Raw genomic sequence first — 23,909 nt, forward strand, 5'->3', positions numbered from 1 at the left:
TAACCTCAGATATCCCTCAAAAGTACACATCCAGAAAGTGAACAAAGGAAACCTTTAAATTAGGGACTGATTCCCTTTGAAACTCACAGTGAATGTACAAGGAGTTTGTATTGACTTCAGTTAGTGACTTGAAGTCTGTTTCCCTAACCAGTACTACACTGTCTTTTTTATATTTATTATTTCCTATTCTAACAAAACTTTAGCAAGCAAACAAGTTGATGCAGATCATGTTAGACTGTAAAAGGGATACTGCCATCTTAAGGACTGAATGTAGAAGTTCCACCATCACTAAATTACACAATGAATAAAAGTACAAAACACATAATTCACAGACTGTACCTCAGCATTAACGGTTTATATTATATACTTTTATATCTGTCTAATATTTTTACAATCACCAGATACACCATCATTAAATACAAGTTACAGAAATGTGTAGACACCATGAGTAAGAGGGGGGACTTATTGCTTACGTCAGCAAGCAGCAGATGAGGGCACAGGATGTGAACTGAAGGGAACTACTTTCTATCACCAGTGGCATTAAGTATAACACTGCGTTTCACAAAGCACTGCTTTTTATCTAGTTTATAGAACCAAGAGCAGTATATATCAGACCAATAACCACTACTTTAATATGTATTATAGAATTTTAAAGGACTTACCTTACAAGCGGTACCTAACTAACTATTCTATAAATATGCATGTCGTGAACAAATGAATAGTAGTTGCTATTTTTTACAATATTGGCTTATAACGTGACCGCACTAGAGCTACGTTGCTTTATTTTCTAGAGGGCTACTGGTATCAGAAATGGAGTTAACACTGCTTATGTAGTTACACCTACAAAATTCAGACCCTTAAAGATGTGGTCTCTTAGTCCCAATTTCATCCAACCCTTTTTCCCCACTGAAAAAACCTGTCCTTTGTACCTTATTTCCTTTCACCTTCTTTATTCTGATCAAACTCATTAGCAATAGACAACTATAGAAAAATCTTTAGAAAACTTGTTTAACTTGGCCTAGTGCTTTGGGCCATAATATATACGTGCTCTGCTGCCCCTGTTTTCTTGCTTCCTTAGATGAGAATGTGATTTGAAACTGACACTGCACCTGATGGGTTGTTAACAAGATCTAGGCTTCCAAAAATGACGGATGTGAGTGAGGTCCATGTATGGGGGTAAAGCATCAGGATGGTGAAAAGATTCTGGTGCTACGGTTGGAGCCATGGGTGCTCCCTCCTTTTCAGCCATGTGTCACAAGACTTGAAATGACTTCAAAATAAGGGAAAACAAATACTGACAATCTCTACTTACATCCAAATTTTAAAAAGTAAAATCTGTAGATTATCAATCTGTTGCTAAAGTGAATCTGTTTTTATTTGTTTGACACAGCTACACTGGCGCCCCAAAATATGCCACAGTCCTCTGTGTTCTGAAGATCCAGGAATCTTAGTCCTCCATGATGAGTCTGGGGAACATAAAGTAATTAGTGTGTTAGTATTATGTTAAAACAGGATTGCTCAGTGCACGTTTCTCAGCAAGAGCATTTAGCACCTCCCAACAGTATGAGGGAGTGAGCCCTGCAGCAGGCAGCTCCTGTGCATTGGCGTGGTTGCTCCATGCTCGACTGGGGGAGGGTAAAATGTCATGTGGAGACACTCATGATTCTCAAAGAATCAGGCTGCTTCACTGAATGAATCTGATTATTAGTTTATTTGCGGCCTCTAGTTGCAGATACGGTTCTGACTTGAAACTGTGGAAATGACAAAAAGCAGACAATTTCAGAATATCAAATGTAAATAAATATTGAAAAGAGAAACGTGTACTATTTGGTCTGACGCTGCAGGACTCAAATTTACAACTAAACAGACCTCAGCTGCGGTAATCTGCATTCTCCTTTGCACTTGGCCTCTGGGCTCACTTTAGGCAGTACTTTCAGCCTCTTCCACACCACTTATTTCATTCCCTTGGGGGAAACAATTTTAGAGAAGTTAAAACTAATATTTTTCATTCTCCAACACCACTTTTTATTTGATCGTAGTACATGCCTTTGCTGTCTGAACTTTTATTTTTAAAAAAAGGCAGAAAAAAATAGAAATACTATTTGATTTTCTTTTAAGATGGCAACTTGATTCTAGTATATTTGTACCTGAAATCATCTCCATTAAAGAAGTTTTACTCCTGAGATGAGGGTACAGTGAAAAACACATTAGCATCATAGGTTAAAACCAATAGACAGCAGTCTTCTAAAAAATAATAATAATTCCGTCAAAAGCACCATAACAGGGTATGAAACTCCCAAATAGCTATAGCCCTAGGAAATACTTTTTAATTCAAAAAATTTTCATTGTTGGTCTTCTATGTTACAGGAAAAAATTAATCTGTTTGACTATATACCACCTCACAAGTCTGAGAATGACATTTTTACACTAGTTTTCTACTTTCATTATTACCAGTTAAAACCCATGTGGCTTTTAGCCTTTTACCTACCAAAAAAAGGGGAGGGGCTTTCCCTCAGTCCCCAGTCTTTTGAGGAACATTCCCCAACTAGATCTAATTCTGCATTAAGTTTTCCAGAGATATATTAGGCACATCAGAACAGATTTCACCTGCCGTGAGATTTCAATACTATATCTCCTGACTGAAATAACCAACTCGCAAGCTTCCACTAGTGACGCGAAGGGGTCATGGGGTGGCGGTGGTATGTAGGTACAGAAACACGTCACTGGGACCAGGTGTATAATTTTGCTAGTGAAACCGCCAGTACTTTTTTTATTAGATGTGAGTTTCCTAGAGATCTATTTACATTTAAGAGTTGAGCCATCCATGGCTCATCATAATGAAGCACACAGTATTTCAGAAATGTCTACCTTGTTTCTACTCTGATAGGGATGTTTTTATTGGGGGAGAGCTAGCTAGCCTACTTTAAAGAGAAAGTTATTTATTATATTTTAAAACTCCAGGGAAAAGCTGGGTATGGAATAGCGTTACTCTTTTTAAGCTTCCCCATGTTTTCACTGTACCCTTTCCAACTGTTTTGTCTCCATGGCAGAGAACTTCTTAACATCCTATTTCTCTTCCCACTTCGAATAAGTGAGGACAGGCTAGTGCCTGTTTTGTGGGAAGGCTCTGGAGCAGAGAGAAAAGAATAAAACTTTGGATTAAACCTGAATCCGTGCCGCCTCTTTGAGTAGTGGTAGTGTAAACGATACAATCTAGAAACTCTCTTTCCCAGGAATTTGAACTGTTCATTTTCCAACCTAGAACAAACAGGAGACAAGCTCTCCATTCTGCGTATCTGCTGCCCTGTTGAACCCAAATTAAAAGAAGAGGGAAACTCTCCAGCACCACTCCGTTCAGGCAATGACGATTGAACTGATTTTTTCTCCATTATTAGCTCATTAATAAAATCTGCTTTCTTTGGTGCACCAGGACCAAACATCTCAACTGGTGACAAAAACTGGGCACTGTGAGGTTTGCTTGCTTCTATTTGTGTGAGATCTAGGTAGCCTGGGTCTTCCAGCACGTTGATTTGGGACCCTGGGCTCAGGCTAGTTCTATCAGTGAATGAATCCACACGCCCATCATAGCCTAGATCGGCCGGTGCTGAGCACTGGTGCTGAGGCCAAGGGCGTTTGCACTCTCCATGATTCTCCTTATCATCCCCACCATCTTCTTGCCCTCCTTGAAAAGAGTTCTCTGTCCAGTCTGACTCCTCACTAACATTTACAGCTTTGTCCATGTCCCTCAGGAATACCACAATAACAGTGATGTTATCACTTGACCCAGCATCACGAGCTGATGCCACTAACTTGTGGGCAACCATGCTGCTGTCCCCATTATTCTCCTTCAGGTGGTCAGACACAACTTTCACTGCCTCATCAGGGTTCACGGTGTCGTAGAAGCCATCACAGGCCAGAATGAGGTAGTCTTCAGTTCCATCCAAAACAGTGGAGGCGGAATCTGCATCCCCACAGATATACGGCTTATGTTCAGCATCTCCTGGGGGAATTAGAAAATAGGTCAGATTTTGGTTTATCTTGCATGTAAACATGTTCATGGCCAGCTCAAATGGCCTAAGCAGAGAAGGGTCCTCTGTTGAGGGAACCGTATCAGCAAAGACACAGAGGTAACTGTTAGGGAGTCATTTGTAGTTGAATAGTGGGTGCTTGGAGTGGCAACAGACTGGAGACCTGGGGCCCAACTAAGCTAGGTTTCTGTCACCAGATTACTGAGATAATTCATCATCTACAGTGCATTTTGGAACTTTCAGATCCAGAGCACTTGCAGATCCCTTGCTTGTTTATATTCGTTGTTTTCCTTTAGTACTTGGAGAGAGCCTTAGCAAATGGGTCTTTCGCCTGTTGGGTAACCAAATAACATTACTACAAGGGATACTCATTTACTTCTTTACATAAAAAACATGGAGTATTGAGCAGTAGTTCCTAGTTTAGGGTATCATAATTCATTGGCAAACAGTAGTTTAAAAAATTTTTTTTTTACAAAATGCTTTCTCATTCTTAAAGTGGTAGCATATAGCTTAGTGGTTAACGATGCAAGCCCTGGAGTCAGACTGCCTGCATCCGGATCTTAGCACTTGTTACTTACAAACCCTCTTCAATTACTGTCCATTTTATTGTACTAAAACTGAACTATCTGACTAGGGGAAGACAAAATGAAGTTACATATACTTATTTGAATGATATGGACATATTGTCACTGTTTCTGATATCTGTTATAGGTTCTCTCCTACCCAAGTAAAGTTCTCTCCAATATTTCACATCCCTGTTTAATCCTTAAATAGGCCCAAAAAGCTCAATGGGAACCCTATGGATAACTCTGCTAGAACCACTGTGGGCCACATACCCTATCCAGCAGCTGCATGACGGGACACCCTGAACAACAGATACTTAATATTTAATTACCTGGGTTAGTTTATCTACAAAGTAAGAAACTAGTCTTCTTCACAGACTAAGGTAGCCAGAACCATCTTCCTCAAGTATGGTTTTGATTTCATCAACTTCACTGCTATACTATGGCACCTCCCAATAGCCTGTTAAAGCTAATCAAAACTTCCAATCGGGCTTCCCTGGTGGCACAGTGGTTGAGAGAGTCCGCCTGCCGATGCAGGGGACACGGGTTCGTGCCCCGGTCCGGGAAGATCCCGCATGCCGCGGAGCGGCTGGGCCCGTGAGCCGTGGCTGCTGAGCCTGCGCATCCGGAGCCTGTGCTCCGCAACGGGAGAGGCCACAACAGTGAAAGGCCCGTGTACCGCAAAAAAACAAACAACAAAAAACTTCCAATCACTGGGGATTCAGTGTCCTCCACCAGTCCACTTTACTAAATTTCTCCATTCCCTACCCCACCTGACTGTATTATTATCATCATTATTTTCTGAATTCCAACTAAAAATAAATGTGATCTGAGTCATACTGTTCCCAAAAATCTTAGTGCTTCAATTAAAAGGCTACTGCAACTGTTAGTTTGGAACAGAACATACAAAGATCTGCACAGAGAAAATGCTGCCAAAATTCTGGCTTTTCACCTGATCTGCTGGATGTCAAATTCATGACATTTTGCCCCCAAATTTGGTGGGAGGACATGATTATCCATTTCATTGTAGAAATGGCAATATCCTTTTGTCTTAAACCTCCTCTCTCCATATGCTGGATAACATATGCCTCTTGTCAACTTTGGATAAATCTGAAGGGCTCATGGGGAGAAACAGTTGAAAAGCGTTTTATTTTTAAAGCGTTAAGTGTTATTTACTTTCTAAGTAGAGTTGAACTCTGCTCAGGAATCCTTTTTCTTTTTTTTAAATTAATTAATTTATTTATGGCTGTGTTGGGTCTTCATTGCTGTGCCCTGGCTTCTTCTAGTTGCAGCGAGTGGGGGCTACTCTTTGTTGCGGTGTGCGGGCTTCTCATTGCAGTGGCTTCTCTTGTTGTGGAGCACGGGCTCTAGGCGTGTGGGCATCAGTAGTTCTGGAGTGTGGGCTCAGTAGTTGTGGCTCGCAGGCCCTAGAGCACAGGCTTAGTAGTTGTGGTGCATGGGCTTAGTTGCTCTGCAGCATGTGGGATCTTCCTGGACCAGGGCTCGAACCCGTGTACCCTGCGTTGGCAGGCAGATTCTTAACCACTGTGCCACCAGGGAAGTCCCAGGAGTCCTTTTTCTTGTCCTTATTTAGCCCCAATTTTATTCCACGAGCTTTCCAAATCTTTCTCACATTCTTCAACTCTTTCCAATTAAGTTACTGGATTTGGGTAGATGGCCTAATTTCCTACTTCAAAGAAAATTAACTTTATCAGGCCCAAATTCCCTCAATTCCTCCTCCCGACTTAAAAAAAAAATCTTTAGTGATTCACCTATATCCACAACCATTTTCTATTTTCAAAATTCTGTGACTTGACCTCTGCAGCATTTGACCCTGTTGACTACATACTCCTAGAAACCCCCTTCCCCAGCATCTGTGATACCCCATTTCTATGTCTCTGATCCCTTCCTGATTTTCTTCACTGGCTCCTTCACTTAAAATCACCAAAAATCATTGTGTGCTAAGACTGTGCCAGGCAGGGTTCTAAGTGTGGTGTGTGTATTATGCCATTTAATACAGAAACTCTATGAGTTAGGTACTGTTACTATTCCTGCTTTACAAAGGGACAAATAGATACAGAGAAGTGCAGTAAATTTCTCAAGACCAGCAGCTCACAACAGTGAGAGGCCCGCATACCGCAAAAAAAAACAGAAAAGTGGCGGAGCCAAGAGAGCGTGACTTCATGTTATCCTACAACAAGGAACGCGTCTCGTCCTTGGTCTCTCTTCACACTAAATATTCCTGGGCAATGTCATCCATTCCTGTAGTTTCAACACACACACACACACACACACACACACACACACTTCACAGGTTGCTACTATTATTGCCAAAATGGGATGAATTCCCATATCTCTATCTCTAACTCAGAACTCTGCTCAGCTCCAGATCTGTATTTCCAATTGCATATAAAGTATCTCTTCCAAGACATCCCACAGGCACCTAGAATATAAAATATGTCCCAAATGGACTCATTATCTGCCCTCCTCCCCACTCCCAAACTGCTGCTGCTGCTTTATTACAAATGTTTTATCGGCTTCTCAGTCACTCAAGTCCGAAACCTGCAAGTGAACTTTCCTCTTCCCCACAAACTGTCGTTTCTATCTCATCAATTGATACCCTCCTCTGTATCCCTTTTTCAGCTGTCCTATCTCTGAAACAAATTGTATCAACAGCCTCCTGAATGACCTCTCATCTAGGCTTTCTACTCTAGTTCGTCTCCCATAATTATTACAAATATTTATAAATACAAACCTGACCACGTGGGCCCTCGTCTAATTCACCTGACAAAGTCCAGATACTTAGCCTGGCATTTAAGCCCCTTTGTACTCTGGTGCCAACACTTATCTCTTCCCACTCCCACCCTCTGCCCCAGCCTCCTGCACTTGTCACTGTTCCTAAAACAAGACATGCCCTTTGAGATGCCCATGTGTTCGTATTCGCCATACCTGGGATGTCCTTCTCTGCATACTATCCTCCCTGTCCACTTCAGAAGTCACTTCCTCTCTGAAGTCAGCCTGGTTTTCTCTTAGATTGTCATTTATTCAAGGACATTCTTTCCCTGCTTTTCCCCCTTGTGTCATATTTTTAGAAGCAAGAAATGATAAGTATCCTCTAGTATAAAGTTGGTTCTATAACAAGCATTAAAGTTACTTCTCAATACTCGGACAAAGATCAAGAGAAGAGGTCTTTGTTTGGAGTTGTCAAAAATAATTCTATTTGAGGGTGTGTTTTAGAAATCAGAAATTTTTCCCTTTTGGCCTTATTCCAGAGTTCCCAATAACTCCCTCAGTCTAAGGTAAAGCCAGCTCTCAGTTTTTCAAGAGGTACTGCAGAATCTTTGAGCTTCCTCCTCCTCTCTCAGCCTCTGCTGCTCCCATTTGGGCCACTTCACAGCTTGCCAGCACCTTCCCAAAGAGTAGGAGGGAAATCACATCCGTGGTGAAACTGAAATCAGTCCTTTGAGATTTTGTTAATGTTCCTGGAATATTTTGGTAATGATAAGCAAAATTTGGGGATTAGACCTCAATTCCATTTATCCATGTTATCCCTATGTCAAACTACTTCATTTATTTAGGAGGCAGTGACTGAGAACTGCAGTATATATGCATATATGCATACCACCCATATAGACACACGCACATTGATGTGTTCTTTTTAAAAAAACACAAAGTGAAGCTGAGCCATGAAGCCTAAAGCAATAGACCCAGGTGCAAAAGTGAAACAGACAGAAACAGTACTATAGCCCAATTCTTTGAACTACACCTTTGTATTTTGTCCAAACAGATTAGCTGTTTACTCTCTCAATTTTAGACAAAGAGTTTTATCGACTTCCCCTTCTTTTAAAGAATTAAGTTCCAGGGGAGCAGATTCGCTGAAACCCCAGGGTTATCTGACAAATTACTATATTCCACATATAGTAAAATTAGTTTTCTAATTTTAATATAGTAAAAATTGTTTTCATCTGAAAAGCACATTATTTGTGTTATTTTAGAATTCATTGAAAAAATTAAAGATATAAGCAAGGTAAAATATGGGGGGGAAGCTTCTATTTTATGGAAAGTACTGATTTAAGCTAAGTATGACCCAAAATGGAATGAAAAATGAGGATCACTGTGGTTTTAAGCAGATTTGTATGCTAAAGATTAAAGGCTTCCATTAAAAAAAAAACTAGTAAGAGAACATTTCTTAATATAGTTCTTTTAAGAATGGAATTTATACAAATGAGTAGGTTAAATAATTAACTAAAAGAAGCATTATCCAAATGTTATATTAAACAGTAATAAGCACTCTGAAAATCCGTTATTTTCTCAGGTTCCCTGTTGTATCAGATTAATATAAGACAGTGTCCTGGAAAAGGAAGTTTGGAGAAACAAAAATTAATCGGTTTTTCCTACCAATAGCTCTGGAGACCGACAGACTTCCATTCACCCTCCAGGCACCAAACCAGACTACACAACCTCCAAGGGCCTCAATTCGCTGCTTTTCATCCTGTACAGTAATGTAATAGAAAGAAGCAAATAATTGGATTCAGGATTTATTCATCTACCTTAACAGTAAACAACAGATATAATACTCATCAGCTTCCTGGAAAGGGTTCTCTTTATTTTTCCTTTGGAAGGTGGGCATGGTTACTGAGATAATGGTGATAATTATAATAATAAGTGAAAATCAGTGACTAGAAAACTGCCTTTGTGGCGTGTGCCCTAACAGAACAGACCATACTTACCTCTCTGTCCGGCTTGTGTGGCTTCATTAGTTCAACAGCTTGGCCCTTTCTCACAAGCATAACCTGGGAATCACCTACCCAGGCCACATGTAGCATGTTGCCTCTGATAAAAGTCACCACTCCTGTGGTCCCGCATCTTAAGCTCTGAAAGTAATTTAAATAAGAGTCAGTAAAAATAAGCAGACATCAAATTCTCATTGAGAAGCAATTTATAGGTAATACAAACTTTTCAGTTGGAAGCTAGACTACTAATGACTCGATTTCACAAATAGCAATTCCCATTTCTCAATGCATTCTTATGTGCTTGTATGTATTTATATGTGCACACACACATACAGATCCATTTTATCTGTGATATGCAAGGCAGAGACAATTATCAATTCCATTTTATACACAGGTACTATGGCAGGTTATGTGACTTGCCCAAGGTCAGGTAACTGATTAGAACAGAACTGAAATTTTTTCCTCCTAGTCCAGTGCTAAGCCACTATATCAACCCTTAGAGTAAAGATTTCCATACTCTGGTCTCTGTTTTGTTCAGGGGGAGAGTCCTGGCTTCACAAAATAACATACAAAGCATCTGGTGTGTACACAACAAATGCTTCCATACTCTGGAAATTAAAACAGCAGCCAAGAGATTACATACATTCCCTGGAGTGCTAAATTGCTTGTACCTTTAAAAAACAAAAATAAAATCTACAATAATTTTAGGGACCTTTGCTTTTGGAACATTGCATAAAAAAACAAACAGCCTGGAATTTCATCACAATAGCTCAGTACCACTGTACTTAATGTACTTGATACTACTATCCTAAGATGACATCTCCATTTGACATGAGTCACTACCAAATGAGCATGACTTTGTTACTAAGGACTTGGCCTAAATTAGAACCAATGCGTCAAGATGGTAGAAGGCCCCTTGTATCCAATGAGAAAACAACTTCTCATTTTCCCTATATAGGGAAAGTTTGTTATAAATCCTCACCCACCAATAAAATGTCTTCCCACACAGAATATTCAAAACCTCAGCCCCCTGGAACACACGATGAAGACACTTCAGTACATATGCCCCTGAAAGAACAGGAGGCGGGGCTGCTGCACAACAGGAATAGCTACTTTCTTCCCAGCAGTTAGCAGCACATGGAAGCACAAGAGGGGAAAAGTAACTGCTGAGACAAACCTAAATTATTCACGAGAACTGCTGGCAAGACTAAGAGACACCAGGATCATTGGCAAAGCAAATGAGGGGAACACGGTCAGCAAAAAACCCATGATTTTGAGGACACAGAGGAAAAGGGACAGGACGGAGGATGAAGAAGACCAGGTGATTCTCTCAGCTTCACGCTGATGATTTACAGGTCACCTCTCAGGGGCCAGGTCTTGTCCTCGGTCAGAATGATGACAGCCGGCGGCTCCAAGGCAGGCGGAGCCAAGCCCTGCCAGCCCTCCGGAGACTGGCAAAGTCTGAGGTCAACAACTGTATTTTGTTTTCTAGCCCCACCTCTATTTACAGACCATAGTGGTTACTATTGTTGGATTTGCATATTAATCTAAACCTGGGGTGCAGGTGGGGAGACGGAGAATACTGCCCTTGCTTAACACCAAGTAGTTCTGAATTATTGCTTCATTAATTCCAAACCCCACTGTTGCTGTGTAGCATAACTATGAGCTCAAAGAAAAGGATTCAGTGATTACCCTGTTCTCTCCAAGTCCATTTCAAAAAGAGTTAATGTGTAAGTCATAGGGCAGGAGTCTTATTTTCTGTGTGTATACAATTCTGCAATTACTTTTTAAAATTAAGTTATTTTCTTTCTGTTAGTCCCTAGTTGGAAATGAATATAAAGTCCTGTAGTTAATTGTGTACCAATGCCCAGAATGATAATAGATTAAAATGTTTACTTTTAGATCTTAATTTAGAGCCCCTGTCATTCATTCAGAGTAAAACCTTAGGTCTGATTAACCTTAAGAAATTAGGACATGAACTCTGACCTTTCTTCCTGTTAAGAGAAAATCAGTTCAAGGATCATCTAAGGATTCACTCTCTCCAAGCAAAACTTTCTTCGAGAGATACACAGCAAAACACTGCCAACCCACTTAGAACCAACTGTATCGAGAAATCCCAGCTTCTGTTTCTCTTTTATAGACCACTGTTTTAATCACCATATCCAGATTTTGTCAGCAAAAGTCTGCTTAGAGAGATGGTCCCGGTGTGAACCTGACAGGCAATGGTGAATAAGATAAAAGTCACCTGCCAAATCCAGCAATGGACTGGCTTTCTAGAAAATTATAGCTTGGGAGTTTCTATACAGTACATCATAGCACCCCACTAAATCTATTCCTAAAGAGAGAGTTAGAACTACAACAATCCAATACTGTGTGTCAAGAATATAGTTTGGAAGAGAGCTTTAAATAATGTCTACCACAAGAGAAAATCCAAAATAGCCTTTTAACCACAGAACAAGTAGACCTCAGCTAATGCATCATGGCTGGAATTTATGTGGAAACGGCATACCTCCCTGGCTGCTTTCTGTACAAACCGCTCATCAGTGACCCGGAAGGCCCGGCACAGGGCCTCAGCAGGATCATGGGGGAACACCTCCTGGCGTACTAAGTTAACATGCAGGTGAATGGAGGCGTAAATGGCAGCGTCCACTCCCCCGTGGCCATCAAACACTGCAAAGTAAGCTTGTTCTTCCTGGTCCTGTCAATAGGAACACAGAAACAGTTAAGGGAGTTAGGTGTAGCATGACTCAAATGAGCCAATCCCCCACACTGTTGCCCATCCTCCTCCACTGCTTTGTCACCCAGATAATGAGGCTAAATGTTTCCCTTTTCTGACGTGCCTGATCAAATGCTAAAATACCTGCAACATTAGGGCATCTGTGTTTACACACCAGAACACTGGAACACATCATGCCCAATTAGCTCAGGCTGAATGAAGCGCCCTCTCACTGTGAAAGCTGTTGTCTTGTACCATGGAAACCACCTACATACATTGGCTTCAAAGTTGCTGTTATAAGTTGTGGGGAAGGGGAGAAAGAGAAGATATGAGGAGGAATTAAAGCAAAGGCTGTTCTGGATTGAGGATTTTTGTCAAAATGAAAGTAATAAAATTAGATGGGGAGGGTGGGAGGGAGGGAGATGCATGAGGGAAGGGATGTGGGAACAGATGCATATGTATGACTGATTCACTTTGTTATAAAGCAGAAACTAATTAAATAAATAAATAAATAAATAAATAAAATAAAATTAGAAACTGAGAACAATAGGAAATAACTGGCCTTCCAAGCACGAGGCCAATTATGTTAGATTGTTTAAAATACACAGAGAAAATGAAAGCATACACATACTTCTAAACTATAATATCGCCCTCATAAATCATTCATGGTCACATTGTATTCTCACCATAAATAACAGAGTCTCTAAATTGGTTACCCAAACTTGAACCACATCAGAGGTCTATATGTCTTTACCTAATCCCCTAATTCAAGATGTAGCTTCACATTTCCTAGTTCACCCTCTGCTTGAAGCCCTATGGCAACTGCCAGAAGAGAGTCTTCCAAACCTGTGATTTGTCTTGACAACGGAAGCCTAATCACAAGAGTACATTTAACTCATTAAGTACTTAGTTTTTTCTTTCTCTTCAACTCAAGTATTTAAATCTCAGCTCTAGCTCACTTAGGAGATCTGTAACTCACTGAACTCTCACTGAGTTCTGGCCTCCTTTTAGGCAACACTATGTAATGATTTTCATTTGGAAGCTTTGACTTCTTCCTTGGGCTCTTGGAGAGTTCAGTTGAGTCCAGGCCCTGTCATTCAAAGTGAATAAAATATACAAAGTAAAGCATATAATTTTCTTGTGCTTGTTTTTTCATCTATTAGGTAGGGATGAGTTGGTATCTCATGGGGATTTGGAAGGACTACTAAGGTATACTAAAACAAAAGGTATATTTGTGCTTTGAAAAAGTTCTTTTTAAACGAACTACTACATTTACAAAAGTACCAAATATAAATGTCCATAGAGTAATGATACAACCTAATATTATGAAATCTATATCTAATACAGATTATTACAACTAGTTAATTTAGCAATATAATCAAACCATCTATAATGCCACTGAAGATGACACTGATAAACAGAACCCTTGAGAACAAAAGTCTTGACATGAAGAATTTCTACCTTGTACTAAAGAAGTACTCATTTTTCGACAAGGGGATAATATCCAAACTATATTAAAATATATATAATATGTTAAAACATTAAATATATAAAATGTAAATATATTTATATATATATAAATAGTTCATACAAGTCAGTATCAAAAAAAAAAAACCCAAATAACCCAATCAAAAAAAATGGGCAGAAGACCTGAATAGACATTTTTCCAAAGAAGATACACAGATGACTAACAGGCATATGAAAAGACGCTCAACATCACTAATTATCAGAGAAATGCAAATCAAAAGAACAATGAGATATCACCTCACACCTATCTGAATGGCCATCATCAGGAAGAACACAAATAACAAATGTTGGAGAGAATGTAGAGAAAAGGGAACCTCCTACACTGTTGATGGGAATGTAAATTGATGCAGCCACTGTGGAAAACAATATGGATGTTCCTCAAAAAACTAAAAATAGAACTACCATATGATCCAGCAATTCCATTCCTGGGTATATATCCAGAAAAAACAAAAACACTAATTCAAAAAGATACATGCACCTCAATGTTCATAGCAGCACTATTTACAATTGCCAAGATAAGGAAACAACCCAAGTGTCCATCAATAGATGAGTGGATAAAGAAGATGTGAAATATATATATGTTATTCAGCCATACAAAAGAAATTCTGCCATTTGCAGCAACACAGATAGACCTAGAGAATATTATGCTTAGTGAAATCAGTCAAACAGGGAAAGACAAATACTATATGATATCGCTTATATGTAGAATCTAAAAAATAAACCAAACAAATGTATAAAATAAAACGGAAGCAGACTCACAGATATAGAAAACAAACTAGTGGTTACCAGTGGGGAGTGGGAAGAGGGGAGGGGTGAGATAGGGATATAGGATTGGGAGATATAAATTACCATGTATACAATAAACAACAAGGATATATTATACAGTACAGGGAATTATAGCCATTCTTTTTTTTTTTTTTTCTTTTTGCGGTATGTGGGCCTCTCACTGTTGTGGCCTCTCCCGTTGCGGAGCACAGGCTCCGGATGCGCAGGCCCAGCGGCCATGGCTCACGGGCCCAGCCGCTCCGCGGCATATGGGATCCTCCCAGACCAGGGCACGAACCCGTATCCCCTGCATCGGCAGGCGGACTCTTAACCACTGCGCCACCAGGGAGGCCCTATAGCCATTCTTCTTCTAATAACTTTTAATGGAATATAATCTGTAAAAATACTGAATCACTTTGCTGTACACTTGAAACTAATATTGTAAATCAACTATACTTCAATTTTTAAAAAAGGGATAAAGAGATGTGGTGTGTATGTATACACATACACACACACACACACATACACACAAAATAGAATAGTACTCAGCCATAAAAAAAGAATGTAATTTTGCTATTTGCAACAACATGGATAGACTTAGAGGGCATTAGGTTTAGTGAAACAAGTCAGAGAAAGACAAATACTGTATGTTATCACTTGTATGTGCAATCTAAAAAATAAAATAAATGAATATAACAAAATGGAAATAGGCTCACAGATACAGAGAATAAACTAGTGGTTACCAACAGGGAGAGGGAAGGGGGGGCAATGTAAGGGGTAGGGGATTAAGAGACGCAAATGACTATAAAGTAAATAAGCTACAAGGATATAATGTATAGCACAGGGAATATAGCCAATATTTTATAATAACTTTAAATGGACTATAATCTAAAAATTTTGAATCACTATATTGCACACCTGAAACTAATTATAAATCAAAATACCTCGATAAAAAATTCTTATTTAAAATAAATAGCAGTCGGGCTTCCCTGGTGGTGCAGTGGTTGAGATTCTGCCTGCCGATGCAGGGGACACGGGTTCGTGCCCCGGTCCGGGAAGATCCCACATGCCACGGAGCAGCTGGGCCCGTGGGCCATGGCCGCTGAGCCTGCGCGTCCGGAGCCTGTGCTCCGCAACGGGAGAGGCCACAACAGTGAGAGGCCCGTGTACTGCAAAAATAAATAAATAAATAAATAGCAGTACATTTTAAAATATCTACTCATTTTTAAACAGCTCAATTGGCAGGACAAGGGTAAAATTGAAAAACTGCATGTCCAAGCAGTTTTTTTCGGTTTTGGGGTTTTTTTGAATTTTTGAATTTTATTTATTTTTTTATACAGCAGGTTCTTATTAGTTGTCCATTTTATGCAGATTAGTGTATATATGTCAATCCCAATCTCCCAATTCATCCAAGCAGTTTTTAAATGATGAGTGGGCTGATATGGTATCATCACAAAGAGGAAGGGGGCAATAATAGCTTTATGTGGGCATGAGAATATAACTTTAAACAATGTGAGATTGGTGAGAAGATTCTTAAACAATATAACAGCAGAAGAAACAAAGGAGCCAAGTGGATCTCTTTAAAAAAAAATACTGATGTCTTCCCTGTTATAAAGATAGTGTATGTCTATGGAAGCAACTTAAATGTCCATCGACAGACGAATGAATAAAGAAGATGTGGTATGTGTGTGAGTGTGTCTGTGTCGGTGTGTGTGTGTATGTGTGTGTGTATAAGGGAATATTACTCAGCCATAAAAAAAGAATGAAATAATGCCATTTGCAGCAACATAGATGGGCCTAGAGATTATCATACTAAGTGAAGTAAGTCAGACAGAGAAAGACAAATACCATATGATATCACTTATATGTAGAATCTAAAATATGACACAAATGAACTTACTTATGAAACAGAAACAGACTCACAGACACAGAGAACAAACTTATGGTTACTAAAGGGGAAAGTGGATGGGGAGAAATAAACTAGGAGTTTGGGACTAGCAGATACAAACTATAATACATAAAACTGATAAACAACAAGGTCCTACAGGGACAGAGAACTATATTCAATACCCTATAATAAGGCATAATGGAAAAGAATGTGAAAAACAATATATATATATATATATATATAAATAAAATAACTGAATCACCTTGCTGTACACCAGAAACTAACACAACACTGTAAATCAACTATACTTCAGTTTTTAAAAAAAGATAATGTATGTTTATTTGGACTAATAAGAAGTGTACAAAAGGAAATAAATATCTCTAATCCCACCATCCACAGATAACCAGTCTTTTTTCTATAAATTTTTAATAAAATTAGAATCATAATGTACATAAAATCTTATATCCTGCTTTTTGTTATTTGCCATATCGTTAGCATTTCCCCCAAGTCATTAAATATTTAAACGGATAAGTACTATACATCTTATGAGCATATCACAGTAATCATTTCCTATATATGACTTAGATCATTTCCAGTTTTTTATTATTGACTATGTTGTGTAAAACATTTATGTCAAACAAAACATGTAAGAATTTTCTGCATTTCTTTTACCTTATAAAAGTAAAAGTGAAATTACCGGGTTTCCCTGGTGGCGCAGTGGTTAAGAATCCACCTGCCAATGCAGGGGACACGGGTTCGCGCCCTGGGCCGGGAAGATCCCACTTGCCACAGAGCAAGTAAGCCCATGCACCATGACTACTGAGCCTGAACTCTAGAGCCCGCGAGCCACAACTACTGAAGCCTGTGAGCCTAGAGCCTGTGCTCCACAACAAGAGAAGCCACCGCAATGAGAAGCCCGCGCACCGCAACGAAGAGTAGACCCCGCTCGCCACAACTAGCGAAAGCCCGCATGCAGCAATGAAGACCCAATGCAGCCAAAATTAAATACATAAAATAATTTTTTTTAAAAAGTGAAATTATCAAATCAAAGGGTGTGAGGGGCTTCCCTGGTGGTGCAGTGGTTAAGAATCCGCCTGCCAATGCAGGGGACACGGGTTCGAGCCCTGGTCCTGGAAGATCCCACATGCCGTGGAGCAGCTAAGCCCATGCGCCTAGAGCCTGTGCTCCGCAACAAGAGAAGCCACTGCAATGAGAAGCCCGCAAAGCCGGCAAACCAAAACGAACAGTAGCCCCCACTCGCCGCAACTAGAGAAAGCACATGCGCAGCAACGAAGACCCAATGCAGCCAAAAATAAATAAATAAAAATTTTAAAAAAGGGTGTGAAAATTTAGAAGGTTCTAAATATGTGTTCCCAAATTGCCCTCAAGGTCTGTTTCACTACAGCAAAGTGCTCCTTTCTGAGTTAGGCCTTTGGGTTGATTTTTGAGGCAAAATGAAAACCAACCAGGTCAACAAACAGCCATGATGCCCTCAAACCTGAGTATAATCTTCAAGTGGGTGCAGTGATTTAAGGGCTGTTTATCACAGTGCAGCCTTTAGGGGTTACATTTGCATGGGTGTGGTATCAGCTGATCTTTCCTGTAACATAAGCACCAATTACCAGCCCACCATCGCTGCTTATCAGACCTTGACAGTCAGCTAAAATTTAAATTTAGCTGCTAAATGAAGGAAACAGTGTGCTTTGTATAAATCACTACATTGTAATTTTTAAGTTATGGACTTGAGTGAGGAAAAGCAGCAAGTGACAGGCATAGGAAACAAACCTACATCTGTTTGCATTAACATAATAGAAAAAAAAGAGGAAGATAACAAGAAAATGGTTATTAAGTTGACAAGCCTCATATGATCCAATCTGTCAGTCACAGAGATTCAAGAAATGTAATTCCACCTACTTTCCTATCTCAGAAACCAAGATTTAAAAAGTAAAATCACATGAAATCAGAAAACTGTCTTAGTCTTAAGTTTATTCTTTTATGTTTGTGTTTTGTGTTGCTTCAGAAACATAGTAATGTGGGAACTTAATAGACAACGTTTGATTGTACTATAGAAATAGGTTCCTTTTAAAAACAGCTTTATTGAGATATAACAGCTTTCTTTTTTGTTTATATGTTTACAGAATGTCTCTGGAAGGTTACACAAGGTCTGGTAACTTTGCTTGCCTCCGTGGAGGGGATATGAAGTGTCTGAGAGACAAGGATAAGAGAGGGATTTTTATTTTCCAATTCTAAACCATGTGAATGCATTACCTATTCAAAATAACGTAAAATAGCTCCTTTCCTTTCATCTAATGGAAGCAAATTTGTGCCACTTTGCCCTGAGTCCTATTCAAACTCATCAGAGATATTACTACAATATATTAGAAGTTCTCTTGGTAGAAAACAGGCCTGTGATGGTGTTTTGCTTTCCAAATCTCACTGACACTTCAGAAGTGCCCTTTACCTCTAGGTTGAAGAGCATATTAAAGTCAGGAATGCAGACGTGTTTGTCCTCCATTTTCCTGCGCATGTTTTTGATGGCATGGATTGATGTCTCATAATAAAGCTGGGGTCTCCTGCGGAGAGGGAAGTCTTTCACCCAGCTGCAGCAAATTTCGTGTAGTTTACTGAAGACAGAACGGGCCAATTTCACTGTCTCAATCTCTGTGAAAGAAACAGAAACCCCCAATGAAGAGCCTTGCAAAACTGCTTTTCACTTGCCTGCTTGGTAAAGACAAAGTAGGTCACCTTAGGGCTTCCCCGGTGGCGCAGTGGTTGAGAGTCCGCCTGCCGACGTAGGGGACGCGGGTTCGTGCCCCGGTCCGGGAAGATCGCACATGCCGCGGAGCGGCTGGGCCCGTGAGCCACAGTCGCTGGGCCTGCGCGTCCGGAGCCTGTGCTCCGCAACGGGAGAGGCCACAACAGTGAGAGGCCCACGTACCACCAAAAAAAAAAAAAAAGAAGAAGAAGTAGGTCACCTTAGTCAAGCTCCTCCTTAACAGAAGAAATTCCTCCTTCTCAAGAGAAGTGAAATGTTGCTTCTGAAGAGAGAAAATGACAACCTATCTAGTAGAGAATCATCAGCCAGCAGCTGCCACTAAGATACCCTTGTGTCATGAGGAGAAAACCTCTGAGCGGGGCTGGATCTATTCCGAGGCTGGACTTCTTCCAGCCGGTGAAGTGCTCTGGCGACACCATCTAGTTCAGAGCACTTTTGTTTGGCTGCCAAGGTTATCATCTGGAAACCCAAGCCCCCTGTGCTTGGAAGAATGACTGAAATATGAACAGTGGTCATCCAACTAATTGGAACATGAAAGCCTTATGAAAACAGATCATTTCTTTATGAACAACAGGAATAAGCAGAGTTTACTTTGATCACCATTTGTCTTAGTCTCTCTCTTTCTTCCTGACCTTTCCCTTTACCTCACTCCAGTTCCCTTACTTTTCTTTCCTGTAACTGATTATAATTCAGAACTAAATTATATATTTTTGTTACTTGATGTATTTTTAAATTAAAGTGGTAGGCAATAGCTTAAATAGTTTAACCAAGAGGTTAACAAATGAGTCTACAACTTTGATATTTCTCTAAGGAAAAACATGCTTACATTCTGTCTATGTGTATAACCCCAGATAGAAGAAAGGAGATCGCAGTCAGAGGACTCTTCACCCTAGACTATTAAGTCTACTACTTGACCCATTAAGCGGAGCAGACTAGCTCACTTCTGAGGCTCCCCTGCATCCCTCGGTGGATGGACAGATGTGTAAGCCTTTCAAGCAACACTGAATAGTACTGAAGAGATTGTATCTCACATCATCTCCACTCAAGCTGTCCTCTACTCAAATTGCAGCTGTTGAAATAACCAAGGGAAGATTAGGTTATCTCAGGCCGGTATTTTAGAGGGTCCCCCTACATCCCAAGTAAAAAAGTTTAGAATTCTCCAAAAAAGAATTTTTTTTTTTACTTTACTAAATCAGATATAGCTTGACAGCCTGAGAAAAATGTGTGCCAGATTGGCACACATGTTGCACATACCTCTTCTGGTCTAGAGCACAAATCTCAAAGAAGAGAGATTATGTGTTCTAGAATGGCCTGGGAACTTAGATTCCCATTTTTTTATTCTTTACCCTGCTGTTGCCTTAATCTGTAACTTTACCTGTTTTCTTATTCAGAATTCTTCTTTCAGTGACCATATTCAGAAATCTGGTCTCAAGGTTTTTGTTGCTTTTTCTCGTTAACATAGTACAGGATGGCAAACCACGTTTGTGACTTTGTCCCCTTTGACATTTTTATATAACTGAAAGTCAAGGGTACATTTGAAAGAGAAAAGAAGTTCAAAGAGCAAGTACAACCTGAGGAGGTGTGTATAAGAGGGAAAAACTGAGGCCAGTGGACAACCCAACATTTTGATTGTTTTTAGCAACTCCAATCTTTTTGTTTGTTTGTTTAAAGCACCAGTTACCAGAGACTGTCTCTTTCAGCCAGCAATTACCTATTTGTATCTCCCCAACCCATCTGGTCTCTGCAACAGCATATCCCCCCAAATCCAGACCCTACATTTGGGTGTGCATTTGACTCAATCACAACAGAAGACTGCAAAACAATAAGTGAATTCAGAAACTTTGAGGGAGCATGGGGTGGGGTTAAACAAATAACTTATACTAACTACCAGGATAGTTCCCAGATTCCCAGATAATAATATAAAACATTATATCATACTTTGGTTTGATTATTACTGTTTATATTACTCTTAGTATATATACCTCTACTGTCCAATCGGGTAGCTTACTAGCTACATGTGGCTATTTAACTTTAAATTAACTAAAACTACATAAAATTTAAAATTCAGTTTTTTAGTCACATTAGCTATATTTCAAGTACTCAGTAACTATATATGGCCACTGGCTACCACATTGGACAATGCAGGTAGAGAACATTTCCATCATTGTGCTGTCTACTGGACAGCCCTGGTATAGACAGATTAAATTGGTCAAGGGAAGCAATACCAGCTTTCTCTAATATTTAGTAAACCACTAGATCTGTCTTTGTTCACACCATCTATTATAGCTCTTACCACATTTTTAAACAATGGATAACATTTATTGACTATTTGCTACATTCTATGTCTCTGGAACATTTCACAAACAGGCAATACCATTCTCAATGAGTACTGCCTGTGAGTCTATGTGAGTCTATCTGTGAGTGAGCCTATCTGACTCACACCCATGCTGTACTTTTCCCAAATTAGACTGCAGATAGAGACTGTGTCTTAATTGTCCTGGATTAGTCATAGTACAGTACCTAGCAGATAGCAGGAGCTCATAAGATGTTGACTAAATAAATGAATAAGCAAACTTATATAAATAACCACTAAAATATTAAAATATTTGTATGCTTCTTGGTTGTTAATTCTTCTTCACTGATCTCTCCAACTGCTTCTACAATGATGCCATTCTTTAAAAATTACTATAACTTTATAACGTGCTTTAATATAAGGAGGACTAATTTTCCTATTATTCTTAACTTTAAAAGATGTCACTTGGGTAGTTTGACATGTTTATTCTTCCAGATGAACTAATTATTTTGTCAAAGTTTGAGGGGGAACTATGTTGCCATTGTGTTTGGGATCATATTGAATTTACAGAGTTATTTGGGAAAAAACTGACTTCTTTTTCATATTAAGTCTTATTCAGGAACAAGTTATATTGTTTCATAAATTTAAATCCTTTTTATGTTGCTCAATAGAGTTTTAACATAGGTCCTTCTTATTTCTTACTGAATTTATTCCTAGTTATTTTATTTATTTGCTGCTCTGAGTCAGAACTTTGTTTTAATGTGCTATTTGCCACCTAGCAAACATTCCTCTTTCTGCCAGGAACATTTCCTTCTCCACTCTCAGTCCATGTGCATCTAGGGGTAAAACATTATTCAGGTCTAGCCAATTAGGAACCACATTCCTCTGGCCATAGTTATTCGTTCAGGAAAGGGAAATAACCCAAGCTGGGCTGATTACAATGAATCCTGTGATTTACGTAAGAGCAACTGAGTAAAGTTACTCTTATTTTCCTGCTTGTTTTGAACCTGGGCAGATGAAGACCTGGTGCTCCTAGCAGCCATTTTACCATCCCACAGAGCCTGAAAATAAAATCAAGATGAAAAAGAGTACAGCTGAGAGTTGGAGAAATGCCAGGTCTTTATGACATCATATGAAGCCTTGAATCTAGCTGTGTAGCCCTTACCTGAAATAATCTGTTTTGCTGAAGCCAGCAGTCACTTGCAACTAAAAAATTCTTTAGTATATACTTTAAGCATACCTGCTAGATTTTTGGTTTGAGCCAAATTTGGTCCTACAATGTCCAAGATGTATCCATCTAGTTCTACTCTATTAAGTGTATTTTAAAAATTAGGAATGAATATTGAAGTTTATCAAATGCTTCTTTGGGCATCCTTAGAGATTATTCTGTTTTTTTCTTTTGACCTATTAATATACAAATTATGTAATATATGTCCCAATATTTTTGTTTTTTTCACTGCTGTTTCCCCAGGACAGTGCTAAGCTATAGTGAGCCCTCAATAAAATACTCATTAAAGGAATTGTTGTACTCAATATACAAATATTTCACTTAATATTTTTTACATTGATTACTAAGACTTATCTCTCATTCCTTATTTTAGTTTTGTCTTAGGCAAGTTTTGGTATCAGTGTTATGCTGTGCAAATTTTCCTTCTTTCCCTATGCAACTGGATAATTCATTTTAAAAAGCAATGGAATTATCTGTCTTTGTTTGAAAATGTTCACCTGTAGAATCACCTACTCCTTTTGTCCTTTTTGACAATCTTCTCCATTTCTTTCTTCTTAGGTAAAGTTTTGTTAACTTGTATATTTCTAGAAAATACCCACGTTTTCAAATTTATTTTCACAAAGTTTTTGTAATTTCTTTTAATATCCTCTGTATTAGTGATCATTTTCACCTTCTTGTTTTTAATTTTTACATTGGGATATTTTAAATTGATTTTAGGTTGTCTGGACAGGAGTTATGTCTGCCAACAGAAATGCAAGGTTGTTTAACAAACATTCTGTTAGGGATGACATAAACATGAAAAGAACTTTAAGGTAAGGATTTTTCTTCTTTAAGTCTGTTTTTGGAAACACCTAAGAGAAAAGTCAAAGGGCATTTCAGTGGGGACTTCAGTGCCTTTAAGACAATGACAGCAGGCCTTATTCAGTATGCTCATTCCCCACTCTGATGTATGGCTAAACACAATATGCCCTGTAGAGATTCTCCTCAGTGCAGTTCACACTGAGTGATTTGGGTTAAACAGATTAAGGACGTGCAAATAGTTTGGAACTATAATAGATCATTCTGAATCACAGCAGTGGCATGGAGACATTACTGGGTAGTCTCTTGGAAAAATATGAAATCTGAATGACCAATGATATCCACCGAAAGAAAAATCCTTAATTTCACTTTTGCTATCTTATGGGGGTTCAGAAAATTCTTCTGAAGTAGGCACGTAGGGCAACACTTCCATCTTGCTACGTTAAGTATTCTCCTGCAGGAAGTGGTAGAAGAACATCAGTATATAAATAATTGCTGCTTGAAATGGAAAAATAAAATTAAATTAAAAAGGGTGCGAAAAAGAGAAAATTGTCCAAAGTAGCAGTCCACCCCCTCACAGCTGTAAATTACTCA

The 23,909-nt window shown here is 39.2% G+C and overlaps 2 protein-coding genes across 2 annotated transcripts in view; one reads left to right on the top strand and one right to left on the bottom strand.

Annotated features, from left to right (window-relative positions):
- TRIM37 (tripartite motif containing 37) overlaps window positions 1–11,135 on the top strand; it is a 147,178-nt gene extending 136,043 nt beyond the window's left edge. The window contains exon 25 of the mRNA XM_060082872.1: window positions 10,334–11,135. Within this exon, the coding sequence (XP_059938855.1) occupies window positions 10,334–10,370 (37 nt within the window). The 3' untranslated portion in view covers window positions 10,371–11,135. The remainder of the gene's footprint in view (window positions 1–10,333) is intronic.
- Window positions 354–23,909, bottom strand: part of PPM1E (protein phosphatase, Mg2+/Mn2+ dependent 1E) — a 165,452-nt gene continuing 141,896 nt past the window's right edge. The window contains exons 3-7 of the mRNA XM_060082876.1: window positions 18,682–18,881; window positions 11,834–12,022; window positions 9,322–9,465; window positions 8,990–9,083; window positions 354–4,000 (exon numbers count right to left, since the gene is read on the bottom strand). Coding sequence (XP_059938859.1) covers window positions 2,943–4,000; window positions 8,990–9,083; window positions 9,322–9,465; window positions 11,834–12,022; window positions 18,682–18,881 — 1,685 coding nt within the window. The 3' untranslated portion in view covers window positions 354–2,942. The remainder of the gene's footprint in view (window positions 4,001–8,989; window positions 9,084–9,321; window positions 9,466–11,833; window positions 12,023–18,681; window positions 18,882–23,909) is intronic.

The sequence above is a fragment of the Mesoplodon densirostris genome, chromosome 18, assembly GCF_025265405.1.
Source record: "Mesoplodon densirostris isolate mMesDen1 chromosome 18, mMesDen1 primary haplotype, whole genome shotgun sequence".
Taxonomy (NCBI): domain Eukaryota; kingdom Metazoa; phylum Chordata; class Mammalia; order Artiodactyla; family Ziphiidae; genus Mesoplodon; species Mesoplodon densirostris.